The sequence below is a fragment of the Heliconius melpomene genome, chromosome 2 (assembly GCF_056956725.1).
Source record: "Heliconius melpomene rosina isolate 202511_hmr_F chromosome 2, ASM5695672v1, whole genome shotgun sequence".
In the NCBI taxonomy this organism is placed as follows: Eukaryota; Metazoa; Arthropoda; class Insecta; order Lepidoptera; family Nymphalidae; genus Heliconius; species Heliconius melpomene.
Window position 1 is genome coordinate 3,561,055 of NC_140390.1, and position 20,299 is coordinate 3,581,353.

General features: G+C 31.8%; 4 protein-coding genes across 6 annotated transcripts; 2 read left to right on the forward strand and 2 right to left on the reverse strand.

The window, feature by feature from the left end:
• The first annotated feature begins 199 nt into the window (after positions 1 to 199).
• Positions 200 to 7,751, forward strand: eIF4H1 (eukaryotic translation initiation factor 4H1). 2 transcript variants are annotated; one of them, XM_085204348.1, is made up of 6 exons: positions 200 to 354; positions 660 to 783; positions 3,309 to 3,490; positions 4,426 to 4,598; positions 6,101 to 6,325; positions 6,656 to 7,751. In XM_085204348.1, exons 1-6 carry the CDS (start codon positions 305 to 307, stop codon positions 6,799 to 6,801), a joined length of 900 nt encoding a protein of 299 aa, XP_085060474.1. In that variant the 5' UTR covers positions 200 to 304; the 3' UTR covers positions 6,802 to 7,751. The 2 variants fall into 2 exon arrangements, with proteins under 2 accessions (XP_085060474.1, XP_085060481.1); XM_085204355.1 differs by having other exon boundaries at positions 4,426 to 4,520.
• A 729-nt stretch (positions 7,752 to 8,480) lies between these two features.
• Positions 8,481 to 10,762, reverse strand: Elp5 (Elongator complex protein 5). The gene has a single exon (XM_085204365.1). It carries the CDS (start codon positions 10,532 to 10,534, stop codon positions 9,782 to 9,784), a length of 753 nt encoding a protein of 250 aa, XP_085060491.1. The 5' UTR covers positions 10,535 to 10,762; the 3' UTR covers positions 8,481 to 9,781.
• Positions 10,763 to 10,844: 82 nt separating this feature from the next.
• LOC146540418 (NAD-dependent protein deacylase Sirt4-like) lies at positions 10,845 to 12,885 on the forward strand. Of its 2 annotated transcripts, none has more exons than XM_085204333.1 (4): positions 10,845 to 11,174; positions 11,276 to 11,466; positions 11,986 to 12,213; positions 12,466 to 12,885. In XM_085204333.1, the coding sequence occupies exons 1-4, from the start codon at positions 11,012 to 11,014 to the stop codon at positions 12,790 to 12,792; spliced, it is 909 nt and encodes a 302-aa protein (XP_085060459.1). In that variant the 5' UTR covers positions 10,845 to 11,011; the 3' UTR covers positions 12,793 to 12,885. The 2 variants fall into 2 exon arrangements, with proteins under 2 accessions (XP_085060459.1, XP_085060466.1); XM_085204340.1 differs by having other exon boundaries at positions 10,845 to 11,150.
• A 1,119-nt stretch (positions 12,886 to 14,004) lies between these two features.
• Positions 14,005 to 20,206, reverse strand: Pp4-19C (protein phosphatase 19C). Its single transcript, XM_085204319.1, has 7 exons — positions 20,100 to 20,206; positions 19,786 to 19,960; positions 18,803 to 18,955; positions 18,070 to 18,188; positions 17,587 to 17,768; positions 17,013 to 17,202; positions 14,005 to 16,735 (listed from the first exon to the last, which is right to left on the reverse strand). The coding sequence occupies exons 2-7, from the start codon at positions 19,933 to 19,935 to the stop codon at positions 16,606 to 16,608; spliced, it is 924 nt and encodes a 307-aa protein (XP_085060445.1). The 5' UTR covers positions 19,936 to 19,960; positions 20,100 to 20,206; the 3' UTR covers positions 14,005 to 16,605.
• Between the last annotated feature and the right edge of the window lie 93 nt (positions 20,207 to 20,299).

The window sequence follows — 20,299 nt, forward strand, 5'->3', positions numbered from 1 at the left end:
AAATATAAAATTAAAAATTTGTCTGTTAGTTTAGAAACAGATTTCTTAGTATAGTACAGTACCGTCTAGTAAGTATAAATATTAAATTTATTATATAAATCAATTTTATAAAATTCATACACTAGTTAAATATTAACATGCTTATTTCAAATAAAATAATAGATTTTTACGCAAAGATTTTCACAATTTTCTTTACTACCATACGTACTTCTAAATAGAAATATAAATGCACATAATAAAAGCCGCTTCTAGAACTCGATGCGCCAAGTATTATCTATGTTGATGCGCGCGCATTTAGTATTCCATGTTTCTAAACATGGCAGGTCGCAGTGGTTTTGATGATGGTAATCTAAGGTATTTATGGATAAAATATAATATTACATATTAAACTTAATTTCAAGATGCCATATAATTATTATTAACATTTAACAATAATTTGCACCACACAGTACCGCGACATTTTCTATATTTTCTGTTTTTTTGACAGTGCGATAACATTGAATGAAAGTGGTATTTTAACAAAGCGTGCGAATATAAATTAATTTGTCAAACATCCTTTGGATATACGTGATTTACTTGACCGAATCACCGGTGTGAAAAGTGAGTGAAATGTGCATTTATAGGTTATAATATACCATGGTTATCATGACTGTGTGCAGGGACTATGGAGGCGGCAGGAGAACGACGGGCGGCCGCCCGCTTCCGACAGAGCCCCCATATAAAGCGTATGTGGGTAATTTACCGACTGGTATCATTCAAGGCGATATTAACAGAATCTTTCCAGTAAGTATTATACTTTCATTTTAATATCGAGTACTTATTCGTCTTGTGTCAATCATTTGCCGATAGATAATAAAAACCTTTTTTTTCTCATTAAAATACCGCGTTATATTTTTTTCCTTTACATATTAGAATAGTAAGGAAATAATAGTTATCTTGTTTGTTTGTTTTAAAATCTGAAGCCTTGAAATGCGATTATGTCACACTTGCCTAGGTCACTTTTCATTTAATTAGTGCTCAGCATTTATATATATATGGAAATTTTGCCACAACTTGCAACATGTTTGTTTCTATTTCTTTTTAATAAACTTATATACCACAAAATCAATATCTTAGAAATATTAAAATGAACAGTACTTTTACTATAGAATTCCTGTCCTTTAAAAAAAACATATTTATATTCTTATTTCATAATATATAAGTGACATATATATTTTTTTATTTTTTATTACATTAATTTATTATAAATGAACACATTTATGTAAGTTTATTAATATGTAACTAACTAAACTTGTTAGGCCTTTACCTGTTATCAAAGTTATGTAAAATTGTTCTGTTTTAAATTTAATAATTACTATAGTAATGCATTGATTGTGAAGTTTACTTGGATAATTGTTGTTTTTTCTTTCTCTTTATTTAGGAGCTTTTCCATTACAACAACTATGTCACTCTGTAATTTTTCACATTCTCATATTTCTCATATAAGAAAATGCAAATGAATAAACAATGTCTTAGAGCAGTGTTTCCCAACCAGTGGTTGCCTAAAAGTGGTCCGCAGAAGCCCAGGCATTCAATGCAAAAACGCTCATACCGGTACACCTAATAAATAAATATTTAATTTCCTTGAGCGGGGATTGAATCCACAACTTACTCTGATAAGAAGATAAAGCTGTGTTGAGTTCTGACATGCAATATATTGCAGAAGATTCCCTCTGCAAGATACTGTGTGAAGCAAAAAAATAATTGGTTCTTATAACATACAGGTGCTATTGATTTGTCTTCTATGTATTTGTAATTTTTTTTTATTCAGCTTCACGCTGTATCCCGCACACAGCAGGGTAGGCACTTAGTGTTAAGACACTTTGTTTTCCACTTTCGAGGAATTTTGGAGGTATTGCATGATGAGAGGCAGAACTCATTGCCACTTTTTCCCTCGACACCAGAGCGAAGAAATAAAAATATAAATGTAAATAAATGTTTCATTTCCTCGAGCCGAGATGGTTGTGGGTTCAATCCACACTGGAGGGAATTAATTATTATTCACTAATATTATCGTTTCTTCGCTCTTGCACGAAAGCGAAAGCCCGGCGTTGAGTTTCGCTACTCAACATGCAATGCCTCGAAAAATTTGGCAGAAAGTGAAGAACGGTGTGTCTTAACGCTAGGGTCCCTCTGCCTACCCTGCTGTGTGCAAGATACAGAGTGAAGCTGATGTATTAATTTTATTATTTCATATTTATAAACAAACTGTTAATGTGATTACTAAAATATTGACACTGATTAATTAATGACCCTAATTATGTTTAATTGTGGAACAAATAAGGAGTCAAAAATAAGTAGATAGTTGCTATAAGATAATATAAGTCTTGACAAGTAAAATGGCGCGCAGTTGCGACAACACAATCTCTGTTAACTATTTTATTATTAGTTAATCAGACAGGTATGTTTTTTCTACATTATTTATAGGAACTTTCACAAATTTACAAGACAACCTTCATGGTAATATAATTAATTATATATATAGACGTAAAAATTAATCAAAAATATTTTGTATGCTTAATTATTTAAATGTTTATAATTACATAAGTTTATTTAATTAATTTAATAGAGGCCAGTCAAGATATTCATAACAGAAATTCATAATCAGTTAAATGCCCACAAAGGGCAGGAATAAAGAGGAATTAAAAACAATAAAAATAGAAGCCAGTCGTGGCGCAGTGGTACAGGCGTGTAACTCTAAATGCGATAAGTTGTGGGTCCGTTTCTCACGAGGAAATTAATTTATATCTCCGCTCTTGTGTCGAAGCAAAAGCGCCACTCAACACGGAATTCGAGGGAAAGTGGGGAGAGTGGAGCGTCTTAAAAATTAAAATACAGTATGAAGTGGCTTTTGATTATTTTATTATCGTTATATTATGTAATATTTAATTATAAACTAAATACTAGTTTTTATCTCCAAGTTTCGCCCATATGGTCCAAAGGAAATAATGAAGAGTTCTGTATGACATGTGAGATACTATATACTTCTTTAGTAAATACAATATTTAATATAATATAAAAAAATTGACTTGTAGTTCCTGAGATTAGCATATTCAATCACACAAATTCTTTAACTTTAAATATTGGTATAGATAAGAAAATCTCACAATGTCCTTAAGTTTGTACTGACATGAATTTTGGACATATGTTTTAATGAATTAAAAACATCTAATAATAAGGTCAATGTGTATTTTCCTTTATATTCAATATAGATTTTACAGATCGTAATAAATTAAATTTATTTATATATGTTTTTCTATAATTTCCAGGATCTGTCTATCAAAAATGTTAGGTTGGTTATGGATAAAGACACAGACAAATTCAAAGGCTTCTGCTACGTAGAATTTGAATATATAGAGGATTTGATAAAGGCAATCGAGCGCAATGGAGCTCTTGAAGTTGAAGGGAATATGATAAAAATTGATGTTGCTGAGGAGAAACGAAGTGACAGGTATAGTTATTTTTCAATTACTTGAAAACTATTATGAAATAATTGATTTGCATATTGTTATTATTGCCCTCTGACTGTTAGGGTCATATTCCGGCCAATTAAATTTTATATATATCTGGATTGACTTTTGGAGATTGAGGAGGACTGGTGGGCAGTCTCCTCATTCACACTTAAAAGAGGAGACTGCCCACCAGTGAAACTAAATGACATGATTTTACCTCAACAAAAAACAGTCAAGTACCTGGGAATGTATCTGGACAGGAGGCTCACATGGAAAGACCATATCAAGGCAAAAAGAGAACAGGCAAATCGCAAACTTGGGGATATGTACTGGCTAATAGGGAGACAGTCTTCACTCAAATTAGAAAATAAGATGTTAATTTATAAAACTATTATAAAACCTATTTGGACTTACGGCATTGAACTCTGGGGATCAGCAAGCCACTCCAATATAGAAATACTTCAACGCTTCCAAAATAAAGCCTTAAAAATAATTGCTAGTGCTCCATGGTTCATAAGAAATACAGAAGTCCACGAATATCTTGAAATGCCTACTGTCAAGGAACAGATAAATATATCGTGTATCACATATAAAATGAGATTGGAACATCATAGAAATGAACTTGCAAGGTCACTGATCGATATAGATGAAAACATACACCGACTAAGGCGATCCAGACTTGCTTCAATTTAAAGAAGCATAACTGTGAAATGAGATGACGCATCACAGGATGGGTTCATCTCCAAAAGTCAATCCAGATATATATAAAATTTAATTATAGCTTATTGGCTGATCGTAAATGGATAGAAATTGAAAAAAAAAAAAAAATATTCCGGCCATCTTATTGGGTTTCATCACTGAGGCTGGGAAAAGAGGTGGAAGGGGAACAGTAACCATCTCTAGTGCGAAGTATTAAAAACCTGAATTGTTGCAGAGGGGGTGGTTTCGATCGGCGGCGCGACGGCGGGCGCGACGGGGGGCGTGACGGCGGGCGGGAGGGGCGCGGAGGGTTCCGGCGCGACGGTCGCGGTACGTACGACCACTTCGACGCGCAGGACCGCCGCGCGCCGCGTCACCCCGGTGGGGGCGGGGGCGGGTTCACACATGGTAACATTGCTAACACGTTGAGACTTGTTTTTGTATTGTTGGTAGTTGTGGTTTAGTGTTACCAGATAACATTTTTTTTGCTTAGTTATTATGAGGAAGATTTATTTTGATATTTATATTGTTTGTATATATTTGTTTTTTGAATCTGGTAACACATTTTAATTTTGACATTTGATATAATTTAATTTGGCAGTAGATTGTATTTTACTATACAATAGTATATGAAGTATGATATTTGTTAGTAGTAGTTTCATTATACTTAAATTGCATGAAGTAATGACTATGAGTTATGTTTTAAAGTTTATGTAGATGTTGTTATTGTTATTTTATGTAACAAATTATAATGAAGATGCCACCTGTTCTTTACATAATATGAAAGTATTATTGTATTATCCACCCACATGGCTACGTATGGGCTTCATGACAGAATTATTTTAATGGTAAAGGAAACAGAAAATATTCTATTAGTTTTATTTCGTAAATTACCAAAAACAAGTCTCTTTTCATCCAGCACTAAACTCATACTTTAATTTTCTAACTCTAACTTATACTAATATGATCATTAAAAAACATATGCTAACAATGTGAAAACTTTTTTTTATCTTAACACATTTTAAATCTTGTGGGCCAAGGAAATTAATTGTCATTTACTAAATAATAACATACTGTGTGTGTAATCATCATCATGCTTAATATATGCATAACCATTCTTAATAAATTATAAACCAACAATGACTGAGTAAGTACTTACTATGAATAATAATTAATTTTTAAACTAATTCATCAGTTTTATATTTATTTGCCACTTAAACCAGGCCTATAATAATTTATTAATATATTTAATGTTTTTTTTTAATTTTCACTACACTTTTTAATTTAATTACTCACAAAACCATAAATAAAAATTAACAAATTTAACTTTTCCAGCTTTACTAGATTTGCATAGATTTTTTTCTTATTACGTTTGTTTAAAATAATTTATGATATGTTCTCTTCTCTTTTTTATATAGTATTAAATATATTACTTCTTTATTAATGAACATTTGATGTATGGTGGAAGCATTTACCTAATTGGTTTTGTTATTCATATTTCCCTGATCTGGTGAGAATGCAATGTCTCAAATTTTTAGGAAAATAGAAAATGTATTTGTCTAACCTGGTATGGCGCAGTGGCACAGTGTCCGAATGCAAACATGACGAGGTTCAATTCAAAACTATTTGAGTGCATGAATTATTTTAATTTCCACGGTCTGGTAAGAATAGTGGTACATTCTGTAACACATCACGCATTTGCTAGTGTCCAAATTCGTCTGCTATTAGTTTAGTTTAGACTTTTATAGTTTTAATGTATTTTTAATATAGATGTTTGATATTTATAATAAAAAAAATATTACTTGTTCCACAATAGCGATAATAAATATAATTTTTGCACTCTATTTAATGACCACTCTATAGTCTAATATAGACTTTCCACCAGACTAACTATACTCGAGACCACACAGATCGCGAGCGCGCGGGCGCCAGTGGCGAGCGGTGGGCGGACCGTGGAGGGGAGCGCGGCGGGGAGCGCGGTGGGGAGCGGTGGGTGGAGCGCGGGCCGGGCGGCGGCGGGGCGGGGGCCGGGGGTGGCGGCGGCGCAGGAGGAGGGGGCGCGAGGGGGGCACCGCCCGCGGGCCCCCCGCGCCCTCCGCGGCGAAACTTCGATGATATGCCGCCGGCGAAACCGGGTATGTTGTGTTTTATTTTTTCCATGTAAATCTGCAATCAGTCATCAACTATTAGATTGGTTAGGTGATTATTAATTTTGGTTCCGAGTGGGGGTGGGGGTGGGTCTCGCAGCGGGAGATTAGATAATAAGTGGTACTACCCAGCCATATGTGCGGTGAGGCGTCGCTGATAATATTATGTATTCTTCGTGAAAGGTTATGTTAGTAATTTAATTAAAATAAATTATGTAAAAGACATTAAATTAGACTTTATGGAGACTATATATATAATATAACTTGGGCTTACAAATCATAAATAAATAGTATTAATAATAAAAAAAACAATTCCAGATACATCAGGCCGACCGAGACTGGTGCTGGAGCCGCGGACTGTTAAGGAGCCAGTGAACTCGCTGGCAGCCACCAGCCAGGCCTCCTCAATATTTGGAGGAGCGAGGCCTCGAGAAGAGAGACTTAAAGAACTTAAAGGAGAATAATAATAAAAAAATAATAATACCCTTCCCCCCTCACATTTTCCCCTTTCCTGTGTGTATATGTATCGTCCAGACACCCTCACTATATTATCGTCGACTAATAATGATAACTAAATAGTGTTGCACACCAAATGTAATTTATATATATTTTTTAATTTCTCTTGTAATTCTATCGAAATTGTTATTAATTTATATATCATATTATATTGTCTATTTTTGAAATGATTATGATTTTTTTTCGTTTTGTTTTGTTTTTTTTTTTGTTTTTATCTTGGTCATGAATGACCTTGCAGCTATCACTATTATACGACGATGCTCTCGATGTATGTATGTCAGTCACTTCCCCACAGTTTACAAAAAAGCGAAATCTTGTAAAAATGTACCAGATAGATTTTTGTTAGGTTGTGAGGTTGTAAATTATTTCAATCATATTTACATATATATATGTATATGTATTTTTTTAGCTTTATCGTTTATCGCTTTGTAGGCGCTCGCTCACATTTGAGCATCGGTCGCTGTAATTAATAAATTGCTAGTTTTTGTTTCCATGTTTTGTCCAGGCCTGTATATGATAACTAAGCTTACATGTTTTTTTGAATCATTCTTATTATAAATCTTTTTTTTTTAATAATCGTGCTTATTGGTAATATAAAGTTACATTTTTTATTTTTAGTTTTGGCAATTTGAAGTTTCACATCAATTGTCTGTTGTAGCTGATTGTCGTTTTTTTTTTTTGCTTTATTAAGGTCCTGAAAATTAATAATTACATACAGAATGAAGAATAATTTAAGGGTTGATATGTAATTATGGTGTCATTAATAAATTAACTTCCAACTAATGGATTTCTACTTTATTAGATATTATGTAATGTCATGAGCTATGTGGCAGAGAAAAAAAAATCGCAAAATTGTAACTGAACATAGAAAATGTAATAAAAAGTGATTCTTTGTAAATGGGAGTTTGACTGCGCTCCCAATCCTTGTGAACCGTTCCAATTCCTGTCTATCACTTTTTTTTCTCAGTTTAACTCTGTACCCCGCATGTAGCAGGGCAGGCAGAGCTTTTAGCTTAGTGCTTGTGCCTCTTTCTGCCGATTTTTGGAGGCATTGCGTTTTGAGTAGCGGACCTCAACGCCGCGCTTTTCCCCTACACCAGAGAGAAGAAATTAAAATTTTAAATATTTAATTTTCTAGGGTGAGAATCGAAGCCACAATCTGTCACATTTACTGTTATACGTGTGTGTGCCACGAGTGGTCTGTTATATCTGTTATGGTGAAATAAATTCAATTTATATAATCTAATACATTCACAATTTAAATTAACAATTCTCTAACATATAGAATATGCCGGTTTTTTGGAGCAAATAAAAAAATTGTCATTGATGAGTTTCAATTTTGAATAATTATTGAGATACTGCATATCAGGTGGAGCCGGTGGTGTACATTAAGGTGATATGCCGTTTTAAGCAAGGAAACACTTGTATTATAAAAAATGTATTTTTGGGATGAAAATATCATTTGCCTACTCTGAAAAAACAAAGCACGGTGTTAATTTTCGTCACTTAATGTCTCTGAAAAGGGAAAGCGGAGGACGAAGAGTATTATAAGTTTATGTTAAGGGATATGTCGCTGTTCATCATGTAAATATATTAGAATTTAGCCAAAAAAAAAGTAAAAATTAAGTTTTAAGTTCACACTTTATTTATTTCTTTATACATAAAAATGAAAGCATAAAATATAACATTACGAAACATGTAACACTTGTATTATATATAATATTGTCGTGTTTTCATTTTGTAATCTCTTCGATAACTGTAGTGATATGACTTTATTTTGAAACTTTCCATTCAATTAAAAGGATAGATCGATAGACGAGTAACTCTTGATTCAGAGGACAGAATTGATCACAGAATCAATAAAACCGAAATGCAAATGGTTAAGAAATATTGAAGTGTAAACGATGTACACGGTAAGGTTCGGTACAGTGGCATAGCGAACGACTATTTGGCGCCCCTTTATGAGCGGCGCCGTGGGCATGAGCTACTAGCTGGCTATTTGAGCAAGCTTTTTCTGATCTTGTATCTAAATGTGATTGTTGGGGTCGTAAATGAAGAATCATGAAAATTATCAAGAAGACCGACAATTGTCTGTTTTATTTAACTACTTTTCCTGACCCGTAATGTGCGCTCCGGCGGGTATCTGATAAAAGTTTAAAATTTCCTGCCATCTCTGCGCCGATGACGAAGTAATGAATATAATTTCTCCAGGTCCAAAACTAGTGTTGCATACAACTACTAGAAGGAACGCATGAAACTGCATGGATTCCGTTTGCAGAGTCCGAAAGTAAAAAATGATTCAAACAAGGATTGAAAAATGTTTTAACTTGGCTTCTCAGATTTTTCATTGCACACCTCCATAGATACCTGACATTGATATCGCTGTATAATGTGTAACCTACTCACCCAAACATTGAATAGGTACATTCATTTTCTATCCCTTTCAACATGTTCTTTCAATACTGGATCATATTTCCATAATAGTTGTATCAATTCTAGAAAATTTACCCTCTTTTCGTAAAGCAAGATTTTCTAGCTAAATGGGTGCAGTATTTTAATCATTATATCGTTTTTTACTTTCACCAACAACTAGATGCAAACTAAACATCCTCTTAAGTATGTACTAAGCGTTTTTTCAGACATGTTATTTGAACAGAACTTGCAGTCATTTGGAGGCCCCCAGGACCAGAGGCCCCAAGCCCAACATCTAATTATAATTAAGTCTGCAATATGATCCAAAGGAGAAATCTGGATTAATTGAGTATGTGGGATTCATACCCACAATCTTCATACAGGATCAAATTACAAAAGGTTTTATGAACAATAATAAGTTATAATAAAAATAAAACACATTGGAATTAAACTGTACATTTTTTGCATGTTAACTCTTAAAAGTAAATAAGATATACAAAGTGTTAGTCATTTAATTTAAATGTCCAGATCATCATCTGGATCTTCATCATCCCAGTCATCCACAGCATCTGGTTCATAAAAAACTTTACCTTTGCCCTCATTTATTTTACTCATATATGGTAACTTAAGTTTATTTTTCTCTAATTGATTTATTTGGTCTGTTTCTATTTTAAATGTGGTAAGACTTCCAGGTGAAACATTTTCCACTTCTTCTACTTTCTTCTCTGGTTTAGTAACTGGCGATAACTTCAATGTACTTGTTTTACTGTCATAAAATAAACTTTCTTCACTTTTAAAAAGTTTTCCATTTTTCTTTACCTGGACCGAAACTTTATCTACTTTTTCACTATCATAAATTACGATACCATTTGCAATGTAACTTAAATGCGCCTGTAGTTTCGAATCAGTCGATACTAAGCAGTCCCGATGCCAAATTAATATAGTTTTTGTTACACTTGATGTATTCTTAAGGTTTATTAAATGTTTAAGGCATACATTCCAACCTAGTTCCAAAGCCATCTGGTTCACTGAATCTATTACACATATAGAGTTGTCATTGCTACACTTATCTAATTGAAAATCTTTAAAACATTGCACTGGTCTTCCTTTAAAAATATTTTTCCAAGTTGCCGTTGGTTGTTCATAACAAAATATTTTTAAACTCTCGTTAGTATCGCCAATCAATTCCAAAAGCAAAGGCAGTATATTTTTATTGCAGTCGTCTTCTATTAATATAGTTGATACTGATTTTAATTTAAATAATGCCATTTTAGTTTTCTATTTTGAAAATTTTACATTCGAGGTTATGTTTTTGTTGACGCATGGCGTAAATTTAAGATCTATCGATGAGTAGAAATTACTTTTATTGATAGTACCGTATATTATTTCTAAATGTGTGTTAATATTTATGTTATATTTTTGTTTTTACAGTTATACAATGTAGGTATTTCGCTTAAAATATATATAAATATATTATTTTATTTATAGTACGTTTTACAGTGCTAAATATTATCAAATGTTATCTGTATATTAGTGATAAATGCTATTCATTTAGCAAATTTCTGGTCACCTTGGGTAAATGTATTCTGTGGTGGTCACTTGTGATCACTTGACATTGACAATGGTCAATGGCAATGAATTATGAAAATACAATTTCATAATATTTTTATCACGACATTTTATAACTTATCTTAGATATAACAATTTAAATTTATTATATAATCGTTTTCCTTTTAGAGAAAAGTCATGCTAAATAGAATTATACGCCACAAACCTTTAGTAAGGCATATTGTTTATGTGCCTGCTTATAAACCACCTGAGCAAGAAGATTTCCAAAAACTGCGGGAATTTATTGATAGACACGAGAAAGTTCTTTTTTTAACTGGTGCTGGAATATCTACTGAGTCTGGTTTCTAAAACTTTTACTAATACATGTATTCATAAAGTATAAAACTAATAAATAATACATTTCTTTCTAAAACTTCTTACCTAATCTCTTATTCTTAATAGGTATACCAGATTATCGATCTGAAGAAGTTGGCCTTTACGCCAGGAGTAACCATAAGCCCATTCAGTACCAGGAGTTTGTGAAATATCCTAAAGTAAGACAAAGATATTGGGCAAGAAATTTTGTTGGTTGGCCACAATTTAGTTCTGTTCAACCAAATGCTACACATTTTTCTATTAGAGAGTTGGAAAAGGTAACAAAGCCCTAGGTAATGAAACTAAATATTGTATTTTTTTATTGTATGAACTTAACTTGCTGCTTTTGTTATAAGCACTATTATGATGTAATGTATGAATATAACCAAAATTACCTTTTCAAATTGAAAACATTGAATAGAATGATATTATTTGCAGAATATGGCTTGAATGTAAGCACTGTGAATAAGGCACTGTTACTAAAAAAAACAATTAGTTTTTTTTTAAATTTGTAAAACTGAATTTTGAAATAATTATTGAAAGTTTCATTTATCACTTCTAGCTTTTATATCTGACTATAAGCACAATGTTTTGGGGTTCAATTTCCACTAAAAAGAATAAATTATTGTCATTTCCTAACTCTTGACAAAGACAAAGCACTGCATAGGATACTGCCAATTTTTGTCTCTGAAAATAGAGAGGTGCATGTCGAACAGAGTATCATGACACTATATACTCTACCTACCCTGACATAAATAGTATACAGAGTGAAAAATAAAAAAATAATTTTGTTTAAGGCCGGCAAAGTAACATCAGTTGTTACTCAAAATGTGGACAGGCTTCATCATAAGGCAGGCTCTGACAATGTTATTGAACTCCACGGGACAGGTTATATTGTTAAATGTTTGAAATGCCCATACGAGATTGACAGATCAGAGTTGCAAGAAATATTAATGCAAAGTAATCCAAACATGAAGAGCAGTTTTGATATGATTCGACCTGATGGTGATGTGGAACTGTCTAAGGTAATTTTTGATGTATTATTTGATTATACATATAAACTAGGCACTATGTCTGACCTTAAACATGTGGTTGTGGGTTTGAATCCCACTGAGGAGAATAATCAATGTCTTTTTATCATAACAAGTCAAAGTGTGACATTGACTTTCAACACAACATGCAATGTCTCAAAATTTTGTCAGTGCAGTTTCAGAACAGAGTGTTTATAACAAAAAGCTAAAAGTTTGCAACATTTTTTAATAATATAATATTTTTAGGAACTAGTCGAAACATTCAAAACTCCCCTATGCCCCAAATGCGAAGGTCCATTAAAACCAGACATTGTGTTTTTTGGTGACAATGTTCCTAAGCAGAGAGTAGAACAAGTGAGAAATCAAGTAACTGCCAGTGATGCTGTATTTGTATTAGGATCCAGTTTAACCGTATATTCAAGTTACAGAATAATATTGCAAGCAAAAGAAGAAAACAAGGAGATAGCCATTTTAAATATAGGTCCCACGAGGGCAGATGATGTTGCTGATTTGAAAATATCTACAAAATGTAGTGACATATTAAAAGATGTGTGCCATTCTGTGCATACCTAAAAACAAATAGCTTCTGGAAGATTATAACCTGTTTACCTCATTACATTGTACATATATTATGTATAGACAAAATAAATGTAAATAAAATAACAATATGGTGGATTATTTCAATTTATTTATTAAAAAAAGGAAGTATTGATACAAATTTATTGAAAAAACAATAGGTAATGACCAAATTATGTATGAACACTCATTATTAGAAAAAATATTTTGCAAATAAGGAACATAATAAAATTGCCAATAAAAAATAATTTACATATTTCAATGAAGCTATATTATTTATAATAAAGATGGCGATACTTGAGATCACATTGGAGAAACAAAATGGTCAACTTTCCAAGACTATTAATTTAAGTAAATTATTGTATCTTTCGGACAAAAGAATATTACTGTAAAGTTATCCAAATACAATTTCACAATACTTATATTAAATATGATATGACCAGCTTAAATATTTTTTTAAAAATGTATAAACATTTAAGTTAAAGCCTGCATCTTGGAAATTATTCATTTTGGTTTGACTGCTGCTATATTAAAAGTTTTATACATTTTGTAAAAATATTTATCTTTCTTTAGTATGGAAAAACATTTTATATATGGCCATCTTAATTTACAAATTAGCCAAATCAACTATTTTTCAAGCTTTTATCAATCTATATTTTTTTCTATTACAATGTTTTGTAATAAAAAAAGCAGTTTACATTAAAAGCACAAAATAATGTTTAAAACATTACTTGAAAAAATACACACTGAAGATAAATTTGTTTAGGAATTACATTTAATAACCATCATATAGAACAGTTTTAAATTAAAATGATCTATTGCAATGCATTGAAATTAAATCTGAGTTCTGGTTTTTGTTTTTACAGCCAAAGTTTTGAAGTAAAAAAAAAACACATTTCATTCTTAATATTTATAGCTGCTTTTCTAAACTTATGAATAACTATATTCATAAAATAAGAAAAGCAGCTTCACGTTTTTTTCCGCATTATAGGGTTGGCAGAAGGAACTTAGTGTTTAGACACTCCATTTCGCAAGTAACACCCACCTTGTGAGGCATTGTATAGAGCGGTGGAGTTTAACGCCGTGCTGTCTTGTTACACAGAACAAGAAAATGAAAATAATTTATTCCCTCGAGTGGTAATTGAATGCACAACTGTCACGACAGACGCTGTACCACGGCCGCCTCAATATTGTAAAAGAAAACACTAGTATTTTCTAAACGTTTACTTCTCCATAAATAATTAATATTAAAAGGATTTACAAGCAAAACTTAAAGTTGAAAATAAAATTAACTGTTATGGCAGAATAGCAAACTGCTTTGGTATAAATCAGATGTATGGAAGTAAATCTTATTACAGTACTAGTGGAAAAGATTTTTAAGTAGGCCCTAAGTATCGTTATTAGATGTTAAAATGGAATCTAATACTAAAACCGTCTTCAAATCACAATATTCATTTGAACTATTAAAGTAAAGTTTGAGTGTATGTTGCTTTATATAGATTAGGCCCATCCATACATTACGTCAAACGTCGATGAGGAGTAGTCCTTAATTTCGTGACATCACATTTTAAACCAAAATTATGAAAAACATGAAATTAAAATTTATAATTTCTAGGTGTGAAATTGTAAAATATCTGACGTCATTTTAGTTTTCGGGTCAAAAATCGTGACATTAGTGATTTTACAACGTTATTTATGGATGGCCCCATATATGTCTACAGATGTTACTCATGTGTCCAACTTGTCAAGGGATGGATGAGATTTGTTAAGATTCAGCAAAAATGCCCTTCTATTGAAAGGTTTTTTTGGAAGTAGCAAACCATAATTATGTATTTATATAGTACACACCCACTAACAGTATCTAAGCCAACATATCTCCCTAAATAACTAATAAGTTTAAGGTCCTTAGTAATCATTTAAATTTTAACACTTACATGAAAACTTTCTAAGTGTGTATTTCTACATAAACATTTAGTTTATGGCAGTGCTCGTTGAATTTTTTCAATATTAGTTACTATTAATAAGGAAACATCGAGATAAAACACACGGGATAGATCAACAAATTTGTTAATATAAGTAAATCGTCACATTAATATTAAAAAGAAAAAACTGACATGGACTCATCGTTGGAACTTCTTTTCGTAATATTTCACAGTTCACCAGAGCAAGGAAAATAAACATAACTCATTCCACCGGGTGGGAATCAAACCAACAATCGTCATGTTTACAGTCTGTCGCCCCTAACCTAACCCATTTCTAAATTAATCTACTAGTGCTACTTTAATGATAATTCCAAATAGTTTTTAAAAAAAGATTTATCTTTCTTTATCACTTGGTATTACTTTAATTCAAACAATAATAGCCTAAATTATTTATGTCTTTAACATACATTTTTTTTTGATCAGCAAGAAAGAAAAATACTGTATACATTTAACACAACTATTTTACAGTCACAAAAACTAAAAGATCAATTCATTATTATATAAAGGATAAACAATATAAAATTCAATATATTAAAGAGAATGCATTCCCACCGAGGGTTCCATATCAATTCCAGAATTGTACATCGGGAAGTACAACTTATAAATATGGACAAACTTAAATTTACGAGCTTGTGCACTAATTATGCATCAAAAGAACTACTGAACTTTTAAAAGGTATTTAAATTTTAGCTTTTCGGATATTTTTCTTTATTTGTATTGTACCAAAAAATGTGCCAAAAAATTTGATCATTTGGCTTGATTTTTTCTGCTCCAAGGAAATGTACGAACGAATATTTAATGTTAATTTCAACTTTATACATCCATGTGATCTCGAGATAAATGGTCTTAATAAACATACAAAATAGTGACCTAATAAGGGTTGTTTTTTTTCCTTTCGCGATACGGAATCCTAAAAAAGGGTTGACAAATGGACCCTCGTACCTAGGATTATGTTTAGAGCTGATAAAAAAAAACTATCCAAAAAGAACAAAATAACACTTTAAAATTATTTTTTATCTTTCCCATGTGTCTTATTTCAATGTTATCCAAACAATTGTTAGCTTATATAAAAAGTCAAATCACTTATCTCAATCTAAGGAAACAAGTTATTGGAACAATTGAATGTAGGTTATGAGGCCATATTGAGTTTTGTAAAGTATATTTGAATCTGTACCATAATTTAACTTTTAATGAACCTTCATTATTTTATTTTTCTATTAAAAAAAGAAGATAAAGACCAAAAGCAGTAAATATAATAATATAAAACTAACAAATATGATATTATTAATTAAAATTGATTGAATATCATACATACTTTGCATGTAATACATAAAAATCATAAGATAATATTTAAATTGATATACTGATAGATATATTAAATAACAAATATAATGTCTTTCAAGGTATATTTTAATTTATTCCTCTATGCAATTATCATATTAAATACATATTTTATAATTATAATCAAACTTTTTACCTTTACTTGTTTCCATCAAAAGCTGAAAGAAAGCACTTCACTTGGCCTTATAACACATTCAAATTGCAACACAGTCTTAAGATTCACAATAAATTGTTTTGTCACTACATAACATAATACTAAGGGTGGATTCACACTATAGTGTCCATCATAGTTTGTTTTAGGTCCTATCTCAGTCTGCTAAAATATTCTTATATGAGAAATATCCCTATGTATTATAGGACCATAACAATAGTATGATTGCTCTCATTATTTCTCGTATAAGAATATATTCACAAAATGGGATTGGACCCAGAATGAACCGTAATTGGCGCTATAGTATGAATCTGGCCTAAATGTCTATTGGTAACATTATAAGAAATAGTCCGCTTGAGGTTTTTTTGAGGGGACACCTCGGGACTCTTGGGGTGCAGCTTCAAATATCGTGAATTCACGTTGAAGACTCTCATTCAGTTCCAATATGGCAGCGACGTTACCACATCTGTTAATAAAGAAATAATGTTGATAGAATAATTTGAAAAAAGTATGGTCATTATTGCTATAGTGTATATTGAGGTATATATATTTCTTTGAAGAGGCACTAACGTGTGACAGTAAGCGCGACTGGTTGTGGGTTCGATGCTGACTAGAGCAAATGAAAAAAACGGCTCAGCTAAAAATGGGGAATGGAGAGCCTTAACACTAATCTACGTCTATATACCCCGTATCATACGGGATACAGCAAAAAAAAAAATAGTAACATAACATAGCAAACATACCTATAACAATAATTAGGCGCAGACCACACAGTGAGAACGGTTTCATTGAAATGCCATTTGTATCCCTCCATAACAAGCTGGTGGGCCCGACATATCATATCAATGTCGTTCGAGACGTTGAACTGAGCTACCACATCTGAACCGAACAGGTAGCCAGCCCCACGTGGTGATACACCCCAGCCTTGAGTGTCTGAAATTATTTTTATTTTTTTAAGCTTATCTATATTGTTCCGCTGATCAGAGGGCGTCGTGGCGCAGTGCTACAAGGATATGACTGTAACGCGATGGTTGGTAATGTCTCCAAAAATTCGGCGGAAAATAGGGAACATACGTAAAGTAGGGCTTAACCAAAGAAAGAAGAATTATAATATCAACATACTTAGTAAAAAGTTATTTATGTTGAGTCGTTAAATACAAAAAAAACATATACACTCAATCCTGAATACAAAAGAGTAAGCAGAGGGAACGTGAAACGGGAAAGTGTTAACACACCTTTCACCAAACTCCCCAATTGTCGAGCCATTACGTCTTGAGTAACACAATGCCACGCGTTTTTCCATCAATTAATAATTACCTTCAGGATCACTCCACAGTAAATCACACATGGGACCATCATGGGGCACTTCCTGTTTGCGATCAATAGTCCTAATTTGGTCCAATGTCTGTATAGACGGACTGAGGCCTCCATGAACACAGAATATTCTTCCATCAATAATGGCTGACAGAGACAGATAGTCAAATATTTCTGTGCAGTACCTGTAATAAATATATAAATGTAATAATAATAATAAACAAACTAGGTTTTACTAAAACAAACTAGTTATGTTTTATCAAGGTATGAAAACGGTGTCGGTAGAAGCGTGTGATTGTAAATGTGATGGTTGTAAATAAAATTAAAACAAGCTAAGCTATTAGGCCACAACAGCCTCTAAGTAATAATTGTTAAAAAACATTTTATACTTTTGCATCTATAATATTATTAAATTGTATATTATATATTGAAATATATGTATTTTGTATAATGTAAGGCTATATATAAGATAAGAAGGTAAAGTACCTCCACACAGTAATTGATCCATATTTCCTTAAGCATTCATCATAAAATCCATAGACTTGTGTGATTTGTCTTGACTCATGGTTACCTCTAATCAATGTAATGCGATCTGGGTATCGTACCTGTGATAATAACAATTTCAAATGTTTATTATTATTATTTGTTTATTGAATATTATCTTTTTTATTACTATATATTATATATACTGATATTACGCGAAGGGCACACTTTGTGTCCTTCGCCACAATTGGCCTGTAATAAAATATTGACTGGTTGTGAGTTCAATACCCACTTGAGGAAAGGAATTATTTATTTAAATTTATATTTTCATTTCTTGTCTGGTGTCGAGGCAAAGAGCAGCGTTGAGTTCTGCCACTCAACACGCAATTCCTCTAGAATTTGTAAATGTAAATAAGTTATTCTGCAAATATAATTATGGTCAAACACTGTTCCGCTGGACTATAGTAGCCTCTGAATACTACTTTATGATTTATCATACTAAATATTACTCTGTACATCTCATGAACACAGCAAGCTAGGCATGTCCGTTATTCTTTACTTTAAGCCTAATTTCAAAACATTGTGTATGTGGGTGGAGAGATCAGAGGAATGATGAAATGAGGGATTGAACCCAAAATCATCACATGTATTGTCAAACAATACTTATATACACATATAGAAATAATATCCTATAAATAGTAATTATAAAAAATAAAAAAATTAACGGAACTCTTACCTTTAATGCAAGTAATAATAAGAAAGTTTCAACAGAATAAAATCCTCTGTCCACAAAGTCACCCATAAACAAGTAGTTAGTTTCAGGTACATCACCACCAACTTTGAAAAGTTCTTTTAGGTCATAGAATTGTCCATGTATGTCTCCGCATACCTAATAAAGCAATGGTATAAAGATTAAGTCAGCATGGTCTTGTAGTTTTTTTTTAGTTCCTCACTGTATCCTGTATATAGCAGTACAGGCAGAGAGAACCTAGTGTTAAGACCCTATTCCACGCATGTTAACAATTTTTGAGACATTGTGTGTTTAATGAGAATAATTTGTTCCCCTGAGTGGGATTTAAGCCCTAACTCACATATTCTCAGGCAAGGATTGTGGTGCTGCACTGCAATGGCTGTCAAGTATTATTGCACTATATAATTTTGTTTAAATAAAAGGATCTACTATAGTAATAGCTTCTTAGTAATAATATGTTTGATAGTATTGATGAACACTTAATAACAATATTAAAATATTTATTTAATATGAGATATATTTTAATAATCTAACATTTATGACAGGACATAATAATAAAACTGTTTGTTAAATAAAAATCTTGTTTTTAAATTACATAAGTATATATGATATGTTTTTTTTATATATGAAGATGTACAAAAGTTATGTTTCTGTAACTCACTTGCCAATACAAGTCAATACAAATATTGGTAGCACTTATGATACCTTGACAGTAAAAAGATTTCAGGGCCAATCTATTTGTGTCTAACCTTAAATTGAAATTGATGCAAATTAATTAACAATTTTCCTGGTTATAAGATACTATAATAATAATATATATGCTATTTAGACGACCACAAATTGACATGATCTGAATATATTCTATATACAAAATAAAGCCAATTTAGCAAATATTTTTTTCGATGTAAGGAACGATGTAATTTTTAACAATTGAATATGTATATGAAATAAATGAGGACAGTATATACCGTGACGGGTGAGTCGACTCGTTGGACGTTACTCTCTTCGACAAGGATCTCGCGGGCTTTCGCACAGAGGGCTTTAACCTCTGCCTCCATTATTATTTCACATCTTTTCAATTGCTCGATTTGACGGTCTAAATCACTTGTGTCAGACATTTTTATAAATAATAATGACTTAAATCTGCAAACATTTAATACACCATCAAAAAGAGGGTAACGTGAATGGCTAGGTACCCAGTTTAGCACAATACTACTTTCAATATCGAGAACAACCACAAAATAATTTGTCGTATGTAAGTGTAACAATATATCATACTCACAAATAGTTTGTCCACTAAAAATATACCAGTTATTTAAAAATTTAACATTCGTGTTATATATTACTCCTACAAACAATCACAAATTAGCATAGAGTATAGAATAGTTAAAAGTTAAAAGCCATAGATAATATAAATCGAAGACAACGTAGACAAAATTATAATAAAGTAGAAAAAGCGTTTCATAGGTTTTGATAGGAGTA

Bases quoted from the DNA above. Each gene is read 5' to 3' on its own strand.
- eIF4H1 (XM_085204348.1), top strand. From the start codon at position 305: ATGTTTCTAAACATGGCAGGTCGCAGTGGTTTTGATGATGGTAATCTA. The intron at 784-3,308 runs GTAAGTATTATA...TATAATTTCCAG, and splicing joins ATATTAACAGAATCTTTCCA to GATCTGTCTATCAAAAATGT. The intron at 6,326-6,655 runs GTATGTTGTGTT...AAACAATTCCAG, and splicing joins TATGCCGCCGGCGAAACCGG to ATACATCAGGCCGACCGAGA.
- Pp4-19C (XM_085204319.1), bottom strand. From the start codon at position 19,935: ATGTCTGACACAAGTGATTTAGACCGTCAAATCGAGCAATTGAAAAGA. The intron at 18,956-19,785 runs GTATATACTGTC...TTGCTTTATTAG, and splicing joins GAGTCGACTCACCCGTCACG to GTATGCGGAGACATACATGG. The intron at 18,189-18,802 runs GTAAGAGTTCCG...TTATTATCACAG, and splicing joins TATTATTACTTGCATTAAAG to GTACGATACCCAGATCGCAT.
- Elp5 (XM_085204365.1), bottom strand. From the start codon at position 10,534: ATGGCATTATTTAAATTAAAATCAGTATCAACTATATTAATAGAAGAC.
- LOC146540418 (XM_085204333.1), top strand. From the start codon at position 11,012: ATGCTAAATAGAATTATACGCCACAAACCTTTAGTAAGGCATATTGTT. The intron at 11,175-11,275 runs GTTTCTAAAACT...TATTCTTAATAG, and splicing joins TGGAATATCTACTGAGTCTG to GTATACCAGATTATCGATCT. The intron at 12,214-12,465 runs GTAATTTTTGAT...TAATATTTTTAG, and splicing joins GTGATGTGGAACTGTCTAAG to GAACTAGTCGAAACATTCAA.